General features: G+C 44.2%; 1 protein-coding gene across 1 annotated transcript in view; it reads left to right on the top strand.

The window, feature by feature from the left end:
* Positions 1-20526, top strand: part of elp2 (elongator acetyltransferase complex subunit 2) — a 50620-nt gene that overhangs the window by 11906 nt on the left and 18188 nt on the right. The window contains exons 8-13 of the mRNA XM_046326733.1: positions 919-1062; positions 1451-1546; positions 1888-1988; positions 12838-12969; positions 15959-16108; positions 20297-20488. Of these exons, the coding sequence (XP_046182689.1) occupies positions 919-1062; positions 1451-1546; positions 1888-1988; positions 12838-12969; positions 15959-16108; positions 20297-20488 (815 nt within the window). The remainder of the gene's footprint in view (positions 1-918; positions 1063-1450; positions 1547-1887; positions 1989-12837; positions 12970-15958; positions 16109-20296; positions 20489-20526) is intronic.

The following is a 20526-nucleotide window of genomic DNA, read 5'->3' as shown; positions in this document are numbered from 1 at the left end:
AAATGAAAATGTGTCCTTTTATGACTGGGACGTCTGTTTAATTAGATTTCACTTTTGTAGACGGACGTCTTTCCATAATGCATGAAACGGCTGCAGCAGAGCCCAGTCAATGCTTTATTTCTTCCCCCCTCTCTCAGATACACTGTATCCTTCAAGCAGCTATTTCCACAGCCCTGTCTTTTGAGATCAGTCTTTTTCATTCCAGCCCTTGTTAGGACATGGTTCAGCCAATGTTCTGACACTTTGTGGCGACTAAAGGTCCCCTCTCGTCACAGGAGTAAGGGTATTAGCCCTGGTGTCCTGGCCCCCTCATACTACCATGGCCATCTAATCACCCCGTTTCTTTCAACCAATCTCCTCGCTCTCTTCCCCAGGTAGTCATAGTTGGACTGTTCACTCTTCTCAGCTGTCTTACCTAGAGTGCATCTGAAATGGCACCCTGTTCCCTCTGTAGAGCCCTCATTTTGCTCAGAGGATCTAGTGAATAGATCACATTAACTGACAATAATGAGTCTACATCGATTCTCACTTGTCAAAGATGTCTTCTGACTTCAACAGTATATCCTGATTTAAAAAATAAATAAAAAAATAATAATAATATGTATATTTTACCTTTATTTAACCAGGCAAGTCAGTTAGGAACACATTCTTATTTTCTATGACGGCCTAGGAACAGTGGGTTAACTGCCTTGTTCAGGGGCAGAAAGACAGATTTTTACCTTGTCAGCTCAGAGATTCGATCTTGCAACCATTCGGTTACTAGTCCAACGCTCTAACGACTAGGCTACCTGCCACCCCCGGAATAAATAAAGTTTAAATTAATAAAGGTTAATAAATAAAGAATAAATAAAGGTTCAAGGTTAATAAATAAATAAAGGTTACATTTAAATCAACTAATGTCTACCTCCATGCTGGCAGACGGGGATCTGTTACTGGCCAGCTGTGCTCAGGACTGTCTGATCCGGGTTTGGAGGCTGGTTGCCAAGTCTAGGACGAAGAGAAACGCGCAGGAAGAACGCACCATTAGGATGTCTGAAGATGTCTTTACACTGACACAGAACGGTGAGCAGACAGCATCAGGTTTCATTAGAAAAATGTGTTGTTTAGAATTATTAAAAATGAATGATTAAATCAAAACGTCAGGTTTGAGTCACTTCCACAGTCTATTTCAATGTCTGTCTAGCAAGAAGAATCAAGAATCACGTGATCATTAATGTGAATGTCATCATTGTCGTTGTTCATTGAATTGATGCCTTTTTATTTAAATGTATTTTAAATGTTGTGTTATTTTAATCCAGGGAAATGTGTATTGTTCGATCCCTGGCAACAACCGTACAATTCTAAAACATGCCTTTTAACTAAATAAGTTATCACACAAATGTGGATGGAGTTTGATTGTACAATCATACCGTTCGACTTTAGATTCATGCATGTTGTCTTTTTGCCCCAGATGTGTCCTCAGCATTTGCAGTGACGCTAGAGTCAGTCCTTGCCGGCCACGAGAACAAGGTCTATGGAGTCCACTGGCAGCCCCCTGTCATCAAAGGTACTTTACTGTCAACCTATACGAGATTCGTTCCCCAGATCACACTTGACTTATTTCACTGTGATGTGGAGGTGTCATACTAAATGGTTTCATGGGGATGGAGGGAGAGTGATTTGTTCCACACGCCCATGACATCAGAAAGGGGGAACCCTGAACTCTTTTAATAGTTCACATCACTCACTGTCTGTGCGCTGCGGTACTTTCATGATGTTTTTATCCAGCCAACCTGCGTTGCTGTATCGTGGCTCCGAGGAATACGTTTCTCCTCGGTACAGTTCAGCATCTAGAGGCGGTTTCACTACTGTGTTCCTTCATTGTGAAGCTCTTTGTCTCCCCTACAGGTGGCGACCAGCACCAGTCTCTGAGCCTGCTCTCTGCTTCCATGGACAAGACCATGATCCTGTGGGCTCAGGAGGAAGGCTCAGGGGTGTGGGTGGAGCAGGTCAGTGTCTACTTCTGGTTGCGTCTCAAACAGCACCTTGTTCCCTATAGGGCACTACTTTGGTCTCTGGTCTTAATAGGGTGGTGTTCAGGACAGAGACCTGTGGTAAAGGACACACACACACACACACACACACACACACACACACACACACACACACACACACACACACACACACACACACACACACACACACACACACACACACACACACACACACACACACACACACACACTTCTCTGTCTCTCTGGCAATTCAAGGGGCTTTATTGGCATGGGAAACGTGTTATATTGCCAAAGCAAGTGAGGTAGATAATATACAAAAGTGAAATAAACAATCAAAATTAACAGTAAACATTACACACACAGAAATTTCAAAACAATAAAGACATTACAAATGTCATATTATACATATATATGTGTGTGTGTGTGTATATATATGTATATATATGTATGTATTTATATATATATGTGTGTGTATATGTATATATGTATGTATGTATATATATATGTATATATGTATGTATATATGTATGTATGTATGTATGTATGTATGTATGTATGTATGTATGTATGTATGTATGTATGTATGTATGTATATATATATGTATATATGTATGTATGTATGTATGTATGTATGTATGTATGTATGTATGTATGTATGTATGTATGTATGTATGTATGTATGTATGTATGTATGTATGTATGTATGTATGTATGTATGTATGTATGTATGTATGTATGTATGTATGTATGTATGTATGTATGTATGTATGTATGTATGTATGTATGTATGTATGTATGTGTGTACATACATACATACATACATACATACATGTACATACATACATACATACATACATACATACATACATACATACATACATACATACATACATACATACATACATACATACATACATACATACATACATACATACATACATACATACATACATACATACATACATACATACATACATACATACATACATATACATACATACATACATACATACATACATACATACATACATACATACATACATACATACATACATACATACATACATACATACATACATACATACATACATACATACATACATACATACATACATACATACATACATACATACATACATACACACATATATGCATACATATACACACACATACATACATATATAAATACATATACACACACATACATACATATATAAATACATATACACACACATACATACATATATAAATACATATACACACACATACATACATATATATATATAAATACATACATATATATACACACACACATATGTATAATATGACATTTGTAATGTCTTTATTGTTTTGAAATTTCTGTGTGTGTAATGTTTACTGTTAATTTTGATTGTTTATTATATATTATAATATATATATTATATATATACAGTGTTGTAACAATGTACAAATGGTTAAAGAACACAAGGGAAAATAAATAAGCATATATATGGGTTGTGTATTTACAATGGTGTTTGTTCTTCACTGGTTGCCCTTTTCTTGAGGAAACAGGTGACAAATCTTGCTGCTGTGATGGCACACTGTGGAATTTCCCCCAGTAGATATGGGAGTTTATCAAAATTGGATTTGTTTTCGAATTCATTGTGGATCTGTATAATCTGAGGGAAATATGTATCTCTAATATGGTCATACGTTGGACAGGAGGTTAGGAAGTGCAGCTCAGTTTCCATTTTGTGGGCAGTGTGCACATAGCCTGTCTTCTCTTGAGAGCCATGTCTGCCTACGGCGGCCTTTCTCAATAGCAAGGCTATGCTCACTGAGTCTGTACATAGTCAAAGCTTTCCTTAATTTTGGGTCAGTCACAGTGGTCAGGTATTCTGCTGCTGTGTACTCTCTGTTTAGGGCCAAATAGCATTCTAGTTTGCTCAGTTTTTTTTGTTAATTCTTTCCAATGTGTCAAGTAATGATATTTTTGTTTTCTCATGATTTGGTTTAATTGTGCTGCTGTCCTGGGGCTCTGTAGGGTGTGTTTGTGAACAGAGCCCCAGGACCAGCTTGCTTAGGGGACTCTTCTCCAGCTTCATCTCTCTGTAGGTGATGGCTTTGTTATGGAAGGTTTGGGAATCGCTTCCTTTTAGGTGGTTATATAATTTAACGGCTCTTTTATGTGGTTATCGGCCTAATTCTGCTCTGCATGCATTATTTGGTGTTCTGTGTTGTACACGGAGGATATTTTTGCAGAATTCTGCGTGCAGAGTCTCAGTTTGATGTTTGTCCCATTTTGTGAAGTCTTGGTTGGTGAGCGGACCCCAGACCTCACAACCGTAAAGGGCAATGGGCTCTGACTGATTCAAGTATTTTTTAGACAAATCCTAATTGGTATGTTGAAATGTATGTTCCTTTTGATGGCATAGAATGCCCTTCTTGCCTTGTCTCTCAGATCGTTCACAGCTTTGTGGAAGTTACCTGTGGCACTGATGTTTAGGCCAAGGTATGTATAGTTTTTTGTGTGCTCTAGGGCAACAGTGTCTAGATGGAATTTGTGGTCCTGGTGACTGGACCTTTTTTGGAACACCATTATTTTGACGAAATGTGTGTGTTGTTGTTTGTGTACATGGATTTTATAATTTTATAATGTCGTATGTTTTACCCCCAACACCACTTTCCATCAGTTTGTATAGCAGACCCTCATGCCAAATTGAGTTGAAGGCTTTTTTGAAATCAACAAAGCATGAGAAGACTTTGCCTTTGTTTTGGTTTGTTTAGTTGTCAATTAGGGTGTGCAGGGTGAATATGTGGTCTGTTGTATGGTAATTTGGTAAAAAGCCAATTTGACATTTGCTCAGTACATTGTTTTCATTGAGGAAATGTACGAGTCTGCTGTTAATGATAATGCAGAGGATTTTCCCAAGGTTTCGGTTGACTCATATTCCACGGTAGTTATTGGGGTCAAATTTGTCTCCACTTTTGTGGATTGGGGTGATCAGTCCTTGGTTCCAAATATTGGGGAAGATGCCAGAGCTAAGGATGATGTTAAAGAGTTTTAGTATAGCCAATTGGAATTTGTTGTCTGTATATTGTATCATTTCATTGAGGATACCATCAACACCACAGGCCTGTTTGGGTTGGAGGGTTTTTATTTTGTCCTGTAACTCATTCAAGGTAATTGGAGAATCCAGTGGGTTCTGGTAGTCTTTAATAGTTGATTCTAAGATCTGTATTTGATCATGTATGTTTTGTTATAGAGCCAAACATATTGGAGAAGTGGTTTACCCATACATCTCCATTTTGGATAGATAATTGTTCGTGTTGTTTGTTTAGTGTTTTCCAATTTTCCCAGAAGTGGTTAGTCTATGGATTCTTCAATTACATTGAGCTGATTTCTGACATGCTGTTCCTTCTTTTTCCGTAGTGTATTTCTATATTGTTTTAGTGATTCACCATAGTGAAGGCGTAGACTCAGGTTTTCCGGGTCTCTATGTTTTTGGTTGGACAGGTTTCTCAATTTCTATCTTCGATTTTTGCATTCTTCAATAAAACCATTTGTCATTGTTGTTCATTTTCTTCGGTTTTCTATTTGAGATTTTTAGATTTGATAGGGAAGCTGAGAGGTCAAATATACTGTTGAGATTTTCTACTGCCAAGTTTACACCTTCACTATTACAGTGGAACGTTTTACCCAGGAAATTGTCTAAAAGGGATTGAATTTGTTGTTGCCTAATTGTTTTTTGGTAGGTTTTCAAACTGCATTCTTTCCATCTATAGCATTTCTTAATGTTACTCAGTTCCTTTGGCTTTGATGCCTGTCTCTCACTCTGTGTGTGTGTGTGTGTCTGTCTGTCTGCCGGTCTCTCAGTTTTTGTCTCTCTCAGAACATCTGCTGTTTCACTGTGCTGGGCTAAATTTAACAGAAGTGTGGAAGATGTAAGTTCCTCCCCATCTGCCCCTGAGTTTCAGGAGTGTTGAATTCTGGGAGAGACCTTATATAACCTTTCTTCTCCTCCTCCACTCTTTACATCTCCTCTGAAATCAATAGATGACTATGCTACTACAAAGGACATAGTTGACTTTATCACCAGAATCATGCTTAAATCCCAATGTCAGAGAGAACTTTGCAGAGCTCTACTGTACGACTATTTGACTTGCATATGTGCCTAAATATTTAGCTGTGCGTTTCCATTTAAGAGCACCAGTATACCTAGAATAATGAAGGATTCTAGCTTTATTACCTCTAATATTTTGTATTGTGTTCCCAAATTATTTTGTGTGTGTGTGTGCCTACATTTTTTAACTTAGTCACACATGTGCTCCTTGTAAAAAAACAAGTCAGCGTAGAGCTCTGCTTTGTAGCATGGCTAGATAGTGATGACCCCCCCCCCCCCTCACTGGCTATCAGCCTAAAAGCAGGCCTTGGCCCATATTCATAAAGCATCTCATGTTAGGAGTGCTGATCTACGATCAGGTCCACCTTGTCCTTGTAATCTTATTCCTTGTAATCAAAAATACTAAAGTCTAAGACACTTTGAATATAGAGCCATGCCCTCAGCCCAATCCAACCTGAACCGGGCTTTGAGTGTCTCTCTCGGAGAGGAAGGTGACCTGATGGAAGGATAACAGTCTACAGGGGATCAATCGATCTTGGCGTTTGTGCGTACAGTGGCAGTTCCTCCACTCTGACACCAGGAGACTGATAAGGATCTGCAACAAAGTTTAAAAATGGTTCCAGGCTCCTACTCTTGACGTTGATTAGAACAAGGTCGTCAATCGAAGGAAAGAGCAGCAGCAGCAGGTCTCTGGAAAAGACCACATGGCTCCTCTGGCCAGGGCTTTGACACAGCAAGGCAGAAGGAATACACACCTGGAATAGCTCCTGTCTTTGTTCAGTGTGAAAGTGCATAAGATATGTGAACAGTTTATTTATTTTTTTCCCTGATTTTTCAAACGGGGAGAATCCTTACAAAGGAAGCCAACGTCTGTTATTGTACACGTCAATGATTGACATCTAATTGCAGATTTCTTCATCCCCACTGTGCTCACATCCAATGGAAAGCTCAATAGATGTAATTCACATTGTAATATCCTTTGACAAAAGAGTATTATTAATCTCAAAAACCCCACACTTAAAAAGTGCTGGGCAAAGTACAGGTTAATGGAAGCACACAGTGGGAAGAGTTTTGTCACTGTTATCAATGACACATTCACAATTGGGATAGATGACATTGCTAAGGCCTTTCACATGTCCTGTCTGCACCAGAAGGATGCATATCCCTTTCTATTCTGAACCAAAATATAAACGCAACATTTAAAATGTTGGTCCCATGTTTCATGTGCTGAAAATAAAGATCCCAGAATTCTTCCATGCGCACAGAAAGCTTATTTTTCTCAAGTTTTGTGCACAAATTTGTTTACCTCCCTGTTAGTGAGCATTTCTCCTTTGCCAAGATAATCCATCCACCTGACTGGTGTGGCATATCAAGAAGCTGATTAAACAGCATGATCATTACACAGGTGCACCTTGTGATGGGGACAATAAAAGGCCTCTCTAAAATGTGCAGTTTTGTCACAGGCAGCGTGCAATTGGTATACTGACTGCAGGAATGTCCACCAGAGCTGTTGCCATAGAATTGAATGTTCGTTTCTCGTCCATAAGCCGTTTAAGATAATTTGGCAGTATGTCCATAACCGTAGGCTCCCAAGTGGGTGGGCCTGGCTCCCAAGTGGGTGGGCCTGGCTCCCAAGTGGGTGGGCCTGGCTCCCAAGTGGGTGGGCCTGGCTCCCAAGTGGGTGGGCCTGGCTCCCAAGTGGGTGGGCCTGGCTCTCCAGTGGGTGGGCCTGGCTCTCCAGTGGGTGGGCATGGCTCCCAAGTGGGTGGGCCTGGCTCCCCAGTGGGTGGGCCTGGCTCCCCAGTGGGTGGTCCTATGCCCTCCAAGGCCCATCCATGGCTGCGCTCCTGTCCAGTCATGTGAAATCCATAGATTAGGGCCTAATGAATTTTTTTCAATTGACTGATTTCATTATATTAACTAACTCAGTAAAATTGTTGAAATTTTGCATGTTGCGTTTTATATTTTTATTTATTGTAGATCAGTCTCATGTTCAGTGAGGAGAAAATGTTTTAAAAGGGAAGTAAAATGGGGGAGGAACAACCAGAACTTGTCTAATAAGAAACGCTTGTTTTAATTTTCCGTTATGAAACGTTTTGCTATGGACTTAAAGGCCCACTGAGCTTAGCCAGGCAGTACATGACCAACCTGGGCTACGTCTTAATTAACACCTTACCCCTCCATGATGATTAGAGTAATTGGTGAAATTTAGCGGAGGGCCGGGGCAAGCAGTGGGATAGCGTTAATCACCAAGTACTAACGAGTCATACTGGTAATTAGGGACCGGGGAGACCAATAGACCAGAGCATCCCTCCCTCCCTCAGATGTGTCTGTGTTTGTGTGTCTGTGTCTATGCGTGTCTGTCTGGGCTCGCGTGTCTGTCTGGGCTCGCGTGTCTGTCTGGGCTCGCGTGTCTGTCTGGGCTCGCGTGTCTGTCTGGGTTCGCGTGTCTGTCTGGGTTCGCGTGTCTGTCTGGGTTCGCGTGTCTGTCTGGGTTCGCGTGTCTGTCTGGGTTCGCGTGTCTGTCTGGGCTCGCGTGTCTGTCTGGGCTCGCGTGTCTGTCTGGGCTCGCGTGTCTGTCTGGGCTCGCGTGTCTGTCTGGGTTCGCGTGTCTGTCTGGGTTCGCGTGTCTGTGTCTGGATTGGTGTGTTTCGTGCATTTGTGTCCGTGTTTGTATGTCTGTGTTCGCGTGTCTGTCTGGGTTCGCGTGTCTGTCTGGGTTCGCGTGTCTGTCTGGGTTCGCGTGTCTGTCTGTGTTCGCGTGTCTGTCTGTGTTCGCGTGTCTGTCTGTCTGTGTCCCTTTACTGTACCGTATGGCCTTCTCATTGGTTTCCAGAACATCATTCAGTCCCTCTCCCTCCTTTCTCTTGAATGAAATATGCCTCCCCCTCTTCTCTGCAGTTCTTGTTCTGTTCCTCCCCCTCTATCCGCTGGCCAGCGATAAGACCCCGCGTCGCACCTCGCATCCATATGGTTTTCCCTGCCTAACAAGACTGATGTCGTTTTTGTTGTGCCTCTGTGAATTTTGCATGATTCACGGCGGGGCTGTTGTGTGTGTAAAAAAAATCAATCGGGTTAATGTTGCATCGCTCTGTCCTCCCTCGGATCTCCTCGTCTTCTATCCCCTGAATGGCTGGGGGAGATGGATCTCTCCTGGTCATCTATCCCCTGAATGGCTGGGGAGATGGCTCTCTCCTGGTCGTCTATCCCCTGAATGGCTGGGGGAGATGGATCTCTCCTGGTCATCTATCCCCTGAATGGCTGGGGGAGATGGATCTCTCCTGGTCATCTATCCCCTGAATGGCTGGGGGAGATGGATCTCTCCTGGTCATCTATCCCCTGAATGGCTGGGGAGATGGATCTCTCCTGGTCATCTATCCCCTGAATGGCTGGGGGAGATGGATCTCTCCTGGTCATCTATCCCCTGAATGGCTGGGGGAGATGGATCTCTCCTGGTCATCTATCCCCTGAATGGCTGGGGGAGATGGATCTCTCCTGGTCATCTATCCCCTGAATGGCTGGGGAGATGGATCTCTCCTGGTCATCTATCCCCTGAATGGCTGGGGAGATGGCTCTCTCCTGGTCATCTATCCCCTGAATGGCTGGGGAGATGGATCTCTCCTGGTCATCAATCCCCTGAATGGCTGGGAGATGGATGGATCTCTCCTGAATGGTCATCTGGTCATCCCCTGAATGGCTGGGGAGATGGCTCTCTCCTGGTCATCTATCCCCTGAATGGCTGGGGAGATGGCTCTCTCCTGGTCATCTATCCCCTGAATGGCTGGGGAGATGGCTCTCTCCTGGTCATCTATCCCCTGAATGGCTGGGGAGATGGATCTCTCCTGGTCATCTATCCCCTGAATGGCTGGGGGAGATGGATCTCTCCTGGTCGTCTATCCCCTGAATGGCTGGGGAGATGGATCTCTCCTGGTCGTCTATCCCCTGAATGGCTGGGGAGATGGCTCTCTCCTGGTCATCTATCCCCTGAATGGCTGGGGAGATGGATCTCTCCCTGGAATCTGGGGAGATGGATCTCTCCTGGTCGTCTATCCCCTGAATGGCTGGGGGAGGAGATGGCTCTCTCCTGGTCATCTATCCCCTGAATGGCTGGGGGAGATGGCTCTCTCCTGGTCATCTATCCCCTGAATGGCTGGGGGAGATGGCTCTCTCCTGGTCATCTATCCCCTGAATGGCTGGGGGAGATGGATCTCTCCTGGTCGTCTATCCCCTGAATGGCTGGAGGAGATGGCTCTCTCCTGGTCGTCTATCCCCTGAATGGCTGGGGGAGATGGCTCTCTCCTGGTCGTCTATCCCCTGAATGGCTGGGGGAGATGGATCTCTCCTGGTCGTCTATCCCCTGAATGGCTGGGGGAGATGGCTCTCTCCTGGTCGTCTATCCCCTGAATGGCTGGGGAGATGGCTCTCTCCTGGTCATCTATCCCCTGAATGGCTGGGGAGATGGCTCTCTCCTGGTCATCTATCCCCTGAATGGCTGGGGAGATGGCTCTCTCCTGGTCATCTATCCCCTGAATGGCTGGGGAGATGGCTCTCTCCTGGTCATCTATCCCCTGAATGGCTGGGGAGATGGCTCTCTCCTGGTCATCTATCCCCTGAATGGCTGGGGAGATGGCTCTCTCCTGGTCATCTATCCCCTGAATGGCTGGGGAGATGGCTCTCTCCTGGTCATCTATCCCCTGAATGGCTGGGGGAGATGGGTCTCTCCTGGGCATCTATCCCCTGAATGGCTGGGGGAGATGGATCTCTCCTGGTCATTTATCACCTGAATGGCTGGGGGAGATGGGTCTCTCCTCCTCGTTGTCTATCCCCTGAATGGCTGGGGTAGATTGGTGCCACTCAAGTGAAAGCGGACAGATTTATAGCAGTCGTTAGTTCCGCTTTATCGCAGCCTTAGGATCAACAGAAATTTGTCTTTGAAGGTCATTGATGGCTGGGCCTCTAGGAGGGAGAATAATGAAGTTGGCACTAAAAACCTCCCTGCCAAGCTGCTGCTAAGGCCCCCAGGTTACATGTATCATTATGCTACAAGGAGAAGAAATGTGTAGGCCTAATGTTTGGTGAATGTTATTCAAATTTCAACCCAAAATCCAACTTGAATAGGACTAAGAGTATACCTACTGCTGCTGCTACTACTACTACTACTGCTTCTACTACTAATACCACTACTACTACTCTCTCTCTTTATCCCTTCCTTCTCTCTTTAGCCCCTTCTCACTCACTCAATTCAAGGGTCTTTATTGGTATGGAAACCTATGTTAAGTAGGTAATATACAAAAGTGAAATAAACAATAAAAATTAACAGTAAACTTTACACTCACAGAAATTTCAAAATAATCAAGACATTAACAATGTCACTATGTGTTGTAACGATGTGCAAATAGTTCAAATACAAAAGGGAAAATGAGGTGAATGCACCAATTTGTAAGTCGCTCTGGATAAGAGCGTCTGCTAAATTAATTAAATGTAAATGTAAAAAGATGGGTTGTATTTCCAATGGTGTTTGTTCTTCACTGGTTGCCCTTTTCTTGTGGCAACAGGTCACAAATCTTGCTGCTGTGAAGGCACACAAGTCATCCTCTCTCTCTCTTTCTCTCTCTCGCGCCTCATCCTCTCTCTCTCGCGCCTCATCCCCTCTCTCTCTCTCTCTCTCGTGCTTCATCCCCTCTCTCTCTCTCTCTCTCTCTCTTGCTTCATTGTCTTGCTCTCTTCTCTCTCTCTCTCTCTCTCTCTCTCTCTCTCTCTCTCTCTCTCTCTCTCTCTCTCTCTCTCTCTCTCTCTCTCTCTCTCTCTTGCTTCATTGTCTTGCTCTCTCTCTCCCTCTCTCTCTCTCTCTCTCTCTCTCTCTCTCTCTCTCTCTTGCTTCATTGTCTTGCTCTCTCTCTCCCTCTCTCTCTCTCTCTCTATTTCTCTCTCTCTATTTCTCTCTCTCTCTCTCTCTCTCATCCCTCTCTCTCTCTCGCGCCTCATCCTCTCTCTTTCTCTCTCTCTCTCTCTCTCGTGCTTCATCGCCTCTCTCTTTCTTTCTCTCTCTCTCTCTCTTGCTTCATCCTCTTTCTTCTCTCTCTCTCTCTCTCTCTCTCTCTCTCTCTCTCTCTCTCTCTCTCTCTCTCTCTCTCTCGCTCTCTTGCTTCATCGTCTCGCTTTTTAATGTCATAATTGGTGATGTAGTTGTAGAAAAAATAGGTGTGTAAACGCTGATCAAGGGTCGAGGTGGATAAAGTAACGCTCCCTATACTTTCAATGCATTTTTCCCAGAAAATGGGCGTAAATGAGGTTTACGTTTGTTTAACCTCTACTACACCACTGGTCCTAATGTCATTTAACCTCCGCTGGTCCTAATGTCATTTAACCTCCCCTGGTCCTAATGTCATTTAACCTCCGCTGGTCCTAATGTCATTTAACCTCCGCTGGTCCTAATGTCATTTAACCTCCGCTGGTCCTAATGTCATTTAACCTCCGCTGGTCCTAATGTCATTTAACCTCCGCTGGTCCTAATGTCATTTAACCCCAGGTGGTCCTAATGTCATTTAACCCCAGGTGGTCCTAATGTCATTTAACCTCCGCTGGTCCTAATGTCATTTAACCCCAGGTGGTGCTAATGTCATTTAACCTCCGCTGGTCCTAATGTCATTTAACCCCAGGTGGTCCTAATGTCATTTAACCTCCGCTGGTCCCCTCCCTCTCTCGCTCCCCTCCCTCTCTCTCGCTCTCGCTCTCTCCAGGTGCGTGTAGGGGAGGTGGGGGGAAACACACTGGGTTTCTATGGTTGTCAGATGAGTCCAGACGGATCCATGATCCTGGCCCATGCCTTCCACGGAGCGCTGCATCTGTGGACCCAGAGCCACGGCAAAGAGGTGAGACTTCTATTCTATTTTATTATTCTACATCTCTGTCACCAGAACCACGACAAAGAGGTGAGAATTATGGGACAGTACAGCAGTGCAGTGCCAATGACACTTCACATAGCCTCCTGCTTGTGAAGATAGACTAATGATTAATCTGCACAGTAGTGGGTTTATCCCAAATTAGCGAGGGAGGGAGCGAGAGAGACTGTGCTAAGTGTAATTAAACTGACTGAAGACCCAGACTGCTGGAGTGTATGACTGGGAATCAGACCTGACTCTGAGTGGCTGACTACTCTGTTACCGTGGGAACCAGAACTGACTGAGTGGCTGACTACTCTGTTATACCTTTGTTGTTTCACACTGATCTGAGTTTAACTGAGCTGATCTGTTCTGGCCTGGTTCAACATGAAAGAAACACATCTGAGTCAACACGGTGTGGTTGGGGTCGCCAGGATAGTGTGGAGAAGGTATCGGGTCTGATTCCCAGTTACCTGGCTCAGCAGTGTGAAAAGGCATGTCTGTGTGTGTGGTGTCCCAGGGAGAGGGGAGACCAGTGGTGGTGGTATCTGGTCACTGACTCAATCTGTTTCTGTCTGAATTAATAAAGCAATTAACATCCCATCATGCTTAGGGTCATTATTTTGTCTACCATGACTGGAAGAGATCTCAGTGACTTTGAAAAAGGGGTCTCAAAGGAGCTCGGGGGTATAAAGGGTGTGTGTCTGTCACCCAATTCAACACTTATAGGAGAGACTGAAGTAGTGCCCGAGACGGCGTTTTCCACCAACATCAACAAAACACCAAATTATGTCATTTCTTGTGGAAGAATGGTGTCACATCCCTCCAATAGAGGTCCAGACACTTGTAGAATCTATGCCAATGCGTATTGAATCTGTTCTGGTGGCTCGTGGTGGCCCAACACCCTATTAAAATGCTTTATGTTGATGTTTCCTTTATTTTGGCAGATACCTGTGGTCACTGACTCTCTGTATCCGTCTGTTTGTTATCTCCCAGGGAGAGTGGAGACCAGGGGTGGTGATATCTGGTCACTGACTCTCTGTATCTGTCTGTTTGTTATGTCCCAGGGAGAGTGGAGACCAGGGGTGGTGATATCTGGTCACTGACTCTCTGTATCCGTCTGTTTGTTATCTCCCAGGGAGAATGGAGACCAGGGGTGGTGATATCTGGTCACTGACTCTCTGTATCTGTCTGTTTGTTATGTCCCAGGGAGAGTGGAGACCAGGGGTGGTGATATCTGGTCACTGACTCTCTGTATCCGTCTGTTTGTTATCTCCCAGGGAGAGTGGAGACCAGGGGTGGTGATATCTGGTCACTGACTCTCTGTATCTGTCTGTTTGTTATGTCCCAGGGAGAGTGGAGACCAGGGGTGGTGATATCTGGTCACTGACTCTCTGTATCTGTCTGTTTGTTATGTCCCAGGGAGAGTGGAGACCAGGGGTGGTGATATCTGGTCACTGACTCTCTGTATCCGTCTGTTTGTTATCTCCCAGGGAGAATGGAGACCAGGGGTGGTGATATCTGGTCACTGACTCTCTGTATCTGTCTGTTTGTTATGTCCCAGGGAGAGTGGAGACCAGGGGTGGTGATATCTGGTCACTGACTCTCTGTATCCGTCTGTTTGTTATCTCCCAGGGAGAGTGGAGACCAGGGGTGGTGATATCTGGTCACTGACTCTCTGTATCTGTCTGTTTGTTATGTCCCAGGGAGAGTGGAGACCAGGGGTGGTGATATCTGGTCACTGACTCTCTGTATCTGTCTGTTTGTTATGTCCCAGGGAGAGTGGAGACCAGGGGTGGTGATATCTGGTCACTGACTCTCTGTATCCGTCTGTTTGTTATCTCCCAGGGAGAGTGGAGACCAGGGGTGGTGATATCTGGTCACTGACTCTCTGTATCTGTCTGTTTGTTATGTCCCAGGGAGAGTGGAGACCAGGGGTGGTGATATCTGGTCACTGACTCTCTGTATCCGTCTGTTTGTTATGTCCCAGGGAGAGTGGAGACCAGGGGTGGTGATATCTGGTCACTGACTCTCTGTATCTGTCTGTTTGTTATGTCCCAGGGAGAGTGGAGACCAGGGGTGGTGATATCTGGTCACTGACTCTCTGTATCTGTCTGTTTGTAACGTCCCAGGGAGAGTGGAGACCAGGGGTGGTGATATCTGGTCACTGACTCTCTGTATCTGTCTGTTTGTTATCTCCCAGGGAGAGTGGAGACCAGGGGTGGTGATATCTGGTCACTGACTCTCTGTATCTGTCTGTTTGTTATCTCCCAGGGAGAGTGGAGACCAGGGGTGGTGATATCTGGTCACTGACTCTCTGTATCTGTCTGTTTGTTATGTCCCAGGGAGAGTGGAGACCAGGGGTGGTGATATCTGGTCACTGACTCTCTGTATCTGTCTGTTTGTTATCTCCCAGGGAGAGTGGAGACCAGGGGTGGTGATATCTGGTCACTGACTCTCTGTATCTGTCTGTTTGTTATGTCCCAGGGAGAGTGGAGACCAGGGGTGGTGATATCTGGTCACTGACTCTCTGTATCTGTCTGTTTGTTATGTCCCAGGGAGAGTGGAGACCAGGGGTGGTGATATCTGGTCACTGACTCTCTGTATCTGTCTGTTTGTTATGTCCCAGGGAGAGTGGAGACCAGGGGTGGTGATATCTGGTCACTGACTCTCTGTATCTGTCTGTTTGTTATGTCCCAGGGAGAGTGGAGACCAGGGGTGGTGATATCTGGTCACTGACTCTCTGTATCCGTCTGTTTGTTATGTCCCAGGGAGAGTGGAGACCAGGGGTGGTGATATCTGGTCACTGACTCTCTGTATCTGTCTGTTTGTTATGTCCCAGGGAGAGTGGAGACCAGGGGTGGTGATATCTGGTCACTGACTCTCTGTATCCGTCTGTTTGTTATGTCCCAGGGAGAGTGGAGACCAGGGGTGGTGATATCTGGTCACTGACTCTCTGTATCTGTTTGTTATGTCCCAGGGAGAGTGGAGACCAGGGGTGGTGATATCTGGTCACTTCAACGCAGTTCAGGACCTGAGCTGGGACCCTGAGGGGGAATTCATCCTTAGTGTGGGGTCAGACCAGACCACCAGGCTATTAACACCCTGGAAGAGGATGGACCAAACACAGGTACATGTAACCTAGGGCTCTCCAATCCTCTTCCTGCAGAGCTACCCTCCTGTAGGTTTTTGCTCCTAATTCACCTTAGCAACCAGCTAATTATTAAAATCAGGTGTGCTAGATTAGGGTTGGAGTGTATCTGTCCCTGATGTAACCTATACACTCCTATAGGAAGACTCAAGTATGCACTGAAGACACCTAAATACCACATAGACATCATGTTGATGCCCCCAAAGAGCTCCAATAATGAAACCATAATGCAATTCTAGAGAAAATATACTTTTGTATGCAGTACTACATTTTTTAAATGTATTTTTATTTAACCTTTATTTAACTAGGCCAGTCAGTTAAGAACAAAATCTTATTTTCAATGAAGGCCTACCGGGGAACAGTGAGTTCTTCAGGGGTAGAACAACAGATTTTTACCTTGTCAGCTCGGGGATTTAATGCAGCAACCTTTTGGTTACTGGCCCAACGCTCTAACCACTAGGATCCCTGCCGCCTCTTTACTATGGTCTTTACCCAAACGTCTGGCTCCATACGGTGGCCCTAAAACTCAAAAGTATATTTTTTGCTCAGTGTTTTTCCGCTTTGTAATGACCAAATATCATCTACCGGTTTTGCATTTTTTTTTAGTAAGACAGTGTTCTATTGTGTTTCATTTGACATTTACAGTAGCATTTTAACAGTTTGTGAAGATGAATTAATTTGACTATTCCTTCATTTTCTAATGGAAGACGAAGGAGTCAACAATCTGTTGTTTAGGTTTACACTGTAATGTGTCTGTCTGTCAGGAAAGCCTTGTTAATAGTGGCAAATGTGTTTCTCTATGTCTCATATTCATGCACTTAACCACACTCTTCAAATTGCTTATTTCTTTCTGAGGTAATTTTTTGAAGAGAATAGTGCGTTTTTAGAATGATTCCCAGAATACCTATTGTGGGAATCCATTTCAAAGGATCACATAAACCCTTTTACTCTGAAATGAATCCTTCTCTCAAAGTTATGCATATGTATTAAATGTTACCATCATATTTCCTAACCCCTGCTCTGAACTCATCGCAACATCACATCGTACACCAGGGATACATTCAGGTGTATTAAATGTTACCATCATATTTCCTAACCCCTGCTCTGAACTCATCGCAACATCACATCGTACACCAGGGATACATTCAGGTGTATTAAATGTTACCATCATATTTCCTAACCCCTGCTCTGAACTCATAGCAACGTCACATCGTACACCAGGGATACATTCAGGTGTATTAAATGTTACCATCATATTTCCTAACCCCTGCTCTGAACTCATAGCAACGTCACATCGTACACCAGGGATACATTCAGGTGTATTAAATGTTACCATCATATTTCCTAACCCCTGCTCTGAACTCATAGCAACGTCACATCGTACACCAGGGATACATTCAGGTGTATTAAATGTTACCATCATATTTCCTAACCCCTGCTCTGAACTCATAGCAACGTCACATCGTACACCAGGGATACATTCAGGTGTATTAAATGTTACCATCATATTTCCTAACCCCTGCTCTGAACTCATCGCAACGTCACATCGTACACCAGGGATACATTCAGGTGTATTAAATGTTACCATCATATTTCCTAACCCCTGCTCTGAACTCATAGCAACGTCACATCGTACACCAGGGATACATTCAGGTGTATTAAATGTTACCATCATATTTCCTAACCCCTGCTCTGAACTCATAGCAACGTCACATCGTACACCAGGGATACATTCAGGTGTATTAAATGTTACCATCATATTTCCTAACCCCTGCTCTGAACTCATAGCAACGTCACATCGTACACCAGGGATACATTCAGGTGTATTAAATGTTACCATCATATTTCCTAACCCCTGCTCTGAACTCATAGCAACGTCACATCGTACACCAGGGATACATTCAGGTGTATTAAATGTTACCATCATATTTCCTAACCCCTGCTCTGAACTCATCGCAACGTCACATCGTACACCAGGGATACATTCAGGTGTATTAAATGTTACCATCATATTTCCTAACCCCTGCTCTGAACTCATCGCAACGTCACATCGTACACCAGGGATACATTCAGGTGTATTAAATGTTACCATCATATTTCCTAACCCCTGCTCTGAACTCATAGCAACGTCACATCGTACACCAGGGATACATTCAGGTGTATTAAATGTTACCATCATATTTCCTAACCCCTGCTCTGAACTCATAGCAACGTCACATCGTACACCAGGGATACATTCAGGTGTATTAAATGTTACCATCATATTTCCTAACCCCTGCTCTGAACTCATCGCAACGTCACATCGTACACCAGGGATACATTCAGGTGTATTAAATGTTACCATCATATTTCCTAACCCCTGCTCTGAACTCATCGCAACGTCACATCGTACACCAGGGATACATTCAGGTGTATTAAATGAAAATAACAAACAAGACACACGAAAGCTATAGGCAGCATCCCAAATGGCACCACATCCCCAGTAATGATTATATAGTACACTACTACTATAGGGAATAGAGCGTTATTTGGGCTGCAGCCATAGGAGATCTCCTCCGACATACCCTCCACTATTTCTTCCCTTCTTTCCTCCCCACAGCCCACCTGGCATGAGATCTCAAACTAAAATTTTACCTCATGAACTCTTCAGTATCCCCCCCCCCCCTTCGAGTAACACTCAACCATTACTTCCATGTTAATCATCCCAGTCGTTTACTTGCCAAAAAGCTACACAGTTATGATCAATTAGCTGATATAGCAACTATTGAATCTGAAACAGGGGAATTACTATCAGAATCCAAATGAATCCACCAAAGATTCTCCCACTTCTATAAAGAACTGTACACCTCTGATTGTATATCCACACTAAGCCACACTCAGGCCTTTCTAAAATATTCTCTCAACAGAGGAAGCCACCTTGCTGGGAGCCCGCTATTGCTTGAAATGATTACTACAGCTGTTCACAAGCGTTACAGTTGGGAGAACTTTGAACACATCACTAATTTCGCTTTTATAATAAAAAATAATTAAAAAAGTAAAGATGCTACCCAGTGTTCTCACTATCTCCACAATCTTTGATGTATACGTGGAAAATAATAATATACAATGTTGTTGTCATTTCTCGAGACTTACCCAAATTGATCCACACGGACCAAAGTGGGTTTGTTAAAAAGCATTTATCCTTGGATAACCTCAGTTGGCTATTACATACCTTAGATCCATCAAACTCAACTCTGGACCTCGAAGCCAGTTACACAGCTTTCTTTTTAATTGTTCCGCTCTAATCGGGGACTGATTTAGACCTGGAACACCAGGTGGGTTAATTATTAGGTAGAACAGAAAACCAGTAGGCTCCGGACCTCATTGGGTAATGGTTATAAAACCCATGCCTCAGATGCTTCATCAGAAACAACAGCTCCTTGGGCTATATTATCTCTACGTGCAGAAAAAGCTTTTGATAGATTAGAATGGTCATATTTCTGGTCTGTCTTGGAACGTATGGGAATCGGCTCCAATTTCATTAATATGACAATCCCTCAGCCATCCCTACATGACAATCCATCAGCCATAGTTATAACAGACAATATCTGCTCTGCTCTGTTCAGAATCACTAGAAGCAGCAGACAAGGCGATCCAATTTCACCTCTGCTATTATTATTATCCATGGAAGCTCTGGCCCAGTTCATTCGTCAATCGAAGGAAATAACACAAATTTCTCTCAAATCTTTTGATCACTTCATCTCATTATACACAGATGATATTTGACTATATCTAGACAACGTACATTACATTGACAATGTACTTTGCGGCAACAGTTTGGGAAAAGCTCTTTCCTGTGTCACCATGACAATGTCCCCGTTCACAAAGTGAGGTCCATACAGAAATGGTTTGTCGAGTTCAGTGTGGAAGAACTTGACTGGCCTCCACAGAGCCCTGATCTCAACCCCATCGAACACCTTTGGGATTAATTGGAACGCCGACTACAAGCCAGGACTAATCGCCCAACCCCACTTATACACTTGTGACTGAATGGAAGCTAGTACCCGCAACAATGTTCCAAGAAGAGTGGAGGCTGTTATAGCAGCGAAGGGGGAACCAACTCCATATTAATGCCCATGATTTTGGAATAAGATGTCTTCCCCTCTGTCCCCTGTGTCTTAACTACAGCCTACCTGGCACGAGATCTCTCGCCCCCAGATCCACGGCTATGACATGCAGTGTCTGGCCATGGTGGGCCGCTTCCAGTACGTCTCCGGGGCCGACGAGAAGGTCCTCCGGGTGTTCCGCGCCCCCCGCAACTTTGTGGAGAACTTTGCAAACATCTCTGGCACGTCTCTGGCGAAACTGCTGGCCTCCAGTGTGAGTAGTAGTTCCTAAATCCTGCTTTGATGTTGGTC

The sequence above is a fragment of the Oncorhynchus gorbuscha genome, linkage group LG24 (assembly GCF_021184085.1).
Source record: "Oncorhynchus gorbuscha isolate QuinsamMale2020 ecotype Even-year linkage group LG24, OgorEven_v1.0, whole genome shotgun sequence".
Lineage (NCBI taxonomy): Eukaryota > Metazoa > Chordata > Actinopteri > Salmoniformes > Salmonidae > Oncorhynchus > Oncorhynchus gorbuscha.
Note: the sequence above shows the minus strand (reverse complement) of the source record. Positions and strands in the feature narration are given on the sequence as shown.